Below are 4,006 nucleotides of genomic sequence, written 5' to 3'. Positions count from 1 at the left end.
AGTCAACCACAGCTTGTGATTCACACAGTCAAAAGCCTTTGCATAGTCAATGAAGCACAGATAGACATTCTTCTGGTATTCTTTGCTTTCTGCCAAGATCCATCTAACATTAGCTATAATATCCCTAGTATCGCGACCTCTTCTAAATCCAGCCTGCACATCTGGCAGTTCTCTGTTGACATATTGTTCCAAATGTTTTGGGATAATTTTCAGCAGAATCATGCTTGCATGTGATATCAATGGTACTATTTAATGATTTCCACACTCTGTGGGTCACCTTTCTTTGAAATGGGAACAAATATCGATCTTCCAGTCCATTGGCCAGCTGGCTGTCTCCCAGATTTCCTGGCACAACTTAGTGAGCACATCCAGGGCAGCGTCTGTTTGTTGAAATAAATCAATTGGTACGCTGTCAACTCCTGGAGCCTTGTTTTTTTGCCAATTCCTTCTTAGAAACTTGAACTTCCTCCTTCATCACCATAGGCTCTTGCTCATATGTTATTTCATGAAATTCCTCTGTGTCAGCCAATTCCTTCTGATACAGTGACTCTGTGTACTCCTTCCATCTTCTTTTGATACTTCCTGGATCAGGTTGACTCTGATTAGAACAGGATTCAGAGCTGTTGTACAAAGGGTCACTATGAGTCACAAGCTACTCAATAGCATATAACAACAACAAAAACACGTTCATTAATATTATATACAAACAAAATATTACTCAGGATCAGTCTAAAATGGTAGAACAATACATTGGCAGAGAACTGCCAGTGTTCAAATTTGGTTTAGAAGAGGCTGTAGTACCCAGGATATCCTTGCTGATGTCAGACAGATCCTAACTGAAATGTTTAAAATTAAGAAAGGTGGGGTTGTTGTTGTTATTTTTCTCCGTACCTATTCAATCTGTATGCTCAGCAAATCATTCACTAAGTTGAGCTCTATGAAGACGAATGCAGTATCAGGATCAGAGGAAGACTTAACAACAACCTGCATTATGCAGATGACACACCTTGCTTACTGAAACTGAGGAGAACTTGAAGCTCTTGCTGTAGATTATCAGAGACTTCTGCCTTTAGCATAGAGTACATCTCAACATTAAGAAAACAAAACTCTTAACCACCAGGCCAATAGGCAGCATCATGATGGGTAGAAAAAAGATGTTAACAACCTCTTCTTACTCAGATCCACAGTCAACACCCTTGGCTCCAGCAGTCAGGAAATAAAAACATGAGTTGCATTCAAAAATCTACTGTCAATGACCTCTCCATCCAGAGTGCTAAAGAGCAACAATGTCAGTTTAAATACTAGGGTACACCTGATACAAGCCTTCTAAATTGCTTGCTATGCATTTGAGAGCTGGACAATGACTAAGGTTGCTAGAAGAAGCATTGATGCCTTTAAGCTATGATCTTGGAGAAGAGAATTGAACCTCCCATAGATTGCCAAGAGAGCAAACACATCTGTCCTCAAGAGAGTGAAACCAGATTACTCCTTGAAGGCAAGGATTTTTAAACGTTCCCTCTCATGCTTTCAGCATATTGTCAGGAGGAGCCAGTCCTTCGAAAAGGACCTCGTAGTTGGAAGGATAGAAGGTTAGCTCAAGAGAGGAAGAGTCGAGATGGATTGACACAGTGACTGTGACAATGGGAGACCAAGCTGGTGAATTTGTTTGAGGATAGGGCAAGGTTCAGAACCATTGTTCATAGGGTTACTATGAGCTGTAATTGACTTGATGGAGCATGACAACAACTACAACATCCATGAGCTACCAAACAAACAAATCTCTCTTAGATACATTATAACCGAGGTGTGTCTTAGAGGCAAGGATGGCAAAACTCCATCTCACATATTATTAGGAGAGACAATTCCTTGCAGAAGGATATCATGCTTGGAAAGGTAGAAGAGTCAATGAAAGACAGAAAGACCCTCAATAAGATGATTTGATGCAGTGACTGTATCAACAGACTTGAGTATGTCAGAGGTGATGAGAATGGCACAGGACAGAAAAGGTTCAGATCCATTGTTAATAGGGTTGATATGAGTCATAGTCGACAGCACCTAATAACAGCAACAGTATTGCCATTGAGTCAGAACCAACTCATAAATGGTCCTTCACTGGGTTTCCAGAGCTATCATATACACTAAAGGAGATTGCCCATATTTCTCTCAAATACTTAGTTACAGATTGACTTTGCTTTATTTAATAGGTTAAACCATGTGCATATATGACTTTGACTTGAAAATTCTAAGAGTCATGTAAGAGGAGGAAGCACCTTGGAACGGTTTTCTTTGGGCTATTATTGTAGTTATGTACTGCTGAGTCAACTGTAACTCGTAACAACCCTATGCACAATAGCTCTTAACCCTGCTTTATCTATCTTGAGCCAATTTCAGTGTCTCTGACACACCTACCCTCCTTATCCCAGTTATTGTGTCAATTCATCTCATCTAATATCTTCCTCTCCTGTGCTGTCCCTGTATCCTTCCAAACATGATGTCATTGCCCAGAGACTAGTCTCTTCTGGCTACGTGCCCAAAGTATGTGAGATGGAGTTTCAAAATCTTTGTCTCCAAGGAGCAGAGTGGTTTCACCCTCTCCATTTTCTCTTTGCAGTCTATGGTATATTCAATACTCTTCTCCATCACATTCACAATTCAAAGGCATCAATTCTTCTGTTGTCCTTGGTCATTGTTTTTGCAAAGGTAATGGCCTGGATGAAGCACACCTTTAGTCTCTAGGTTAATAACCTTGCTTGCAAGCACTCTTAAGAGGTCTCTGGCAGCAGATTTTCCTAATCCAATTAGTCTTTTCGTTTTCTGACTGCTAGTGCCAAGAATGTAACAGGACATGCACAATGTAAATACTTGTTAGTTTAAGAAATAAGCTTCTGGCCTCGTGCGCCAGGCCCGCGCCTACGCCGAGGCCGCTGCCGCCCCGGCCCCCGCCGCCGGCCCCGGGCAGATGTCCTTCACCTTCGCCTCGCCCACCCAGGTGTTCTTCCACAATGCCCTCGTCCGCCAGGTGGATGTGTCCACGCAGACAGGCTCCTTCGGCATCCTGCCGTCCCATGTGCCTACACTGCAGGTCCTGAAGCCTGGGTTGGTAGTGGTCCACGCTGAGGATGGCACCACCAGCAAGTACTTCGTGAGCAGTGGCTCTGTCACAGTCAACACTGACTCTTCTGTGCAGTTGCTGGCAGAAGAGGCCGTAACGCTGGACATGCTGGACACTGGGGCAGCCAGGGCGAACCTGGAGAAGGCACAGGCGGAGTTGGCCGGAGCAGCTGACGAGGCCCAGCGGGCGGAGATCCAGATCCGCATTGAGGCCGGTGAGGCCCTGGTGAAGGCCCTGGAGTAGTGGTGTGTGCCCCTCGGAGGGCTGGTCACCTCGGGAGGGCCAGGAGACTCCCACCCCTTTTCCCTCAGACCAGATGTCAAGAAGGCTGCCGCTGCTGAGGAACAAACTTCCTCCCCCAGAAACACACATGCCAATTAAAGATCGGGAACCCCACAAAAAAAAAGAGAGAGAAAAAGAAATAAGCTTCTCTACATTAAAACAACATGTAATTTTCAATACCAGGATCCTGAGCCCCAATCTTGGTAGTTTAAGAACTGAGAACTGGTGATTTCAGTTTGCCCTTTAACTCTTCTCTGTGCCCTGACCTCTAAAGTAAGTCACCAGGCCCTCTGGTGGCTGGTTGAATATCATCCAGTAAAGTGTCCAGACAGGAGATGGTGGTAGAGTGAAAAGTGAAGGAGTGTTCATCCTCCAAGGTTTGAGAATAAACACAAGTCTTTCTGTACGACTTTGCCAAAGTCCCAGGTGCTCCTTTACAAAGTCCTCTCTTTTCCCATCTTGGAATCCTGTCCCTGGCTTTCATCCCTTCAGGCAGCAATGACATCTTGATGCTACTAGCCCTGAGGCATTGCACTATCCTTTATGGTAGTTTTCCTGTGCCCACTCCATACTTTTTTAAACTAGTTGCTGAATCAACTCTGAGTCATAATG

At 44.3% G+C, this 4,006-nt stretch overlaps 1 protein-coding gene across 1 annotated transcript in view; it reads left to right on the top strand.

Annotated features, from left to right (window-relative positions):
• The window catches only part of LOC102860727 (ATP synthase subunit delta, mitochondrial-like), a 5,831-nt gene extending 2,476 nt beyond the window's left edge, over nucleotides 1-3,355 (top strand). Inside the window, exon 2 of the mRNA XM_006898153.1 lies at nucleotides 2,883-3,355. Within this exon, the coding sequence (XP_006898215.1) occupies nucleotides 2,883-3,355 (473 nt within the window). The remainder of the gene's footprint in view (nucleotides 1-2,882) is intronic.
• The last annotated feature ends 651 nt before the right edge of the window (nucleotides 3,356-4,006 follow it).

This window comes from Elephantulus edwardii, unplaced genomic scaffold (genome assembly GCF_000299155.1).
Source record: "Elephantulus edwardii isolate Elephantulus edwardi_28Jun2011 unplaced genomic scaffold, EleEdw1.0 scaffold00221, whole genome shotgun sequence".
In the NCBI taxonomy this organism is placed as follows: Eukaryota; Metazoa; Chordata; class Mammalia; order Macroscelidea; family Macroscelididae; genus Elephantulus; species Elephantulus edwardii.
Note: the sequence above shows the minus strand (reverse complement) of the source record. Positions and strands in the feature narration are given on the sequence as shown.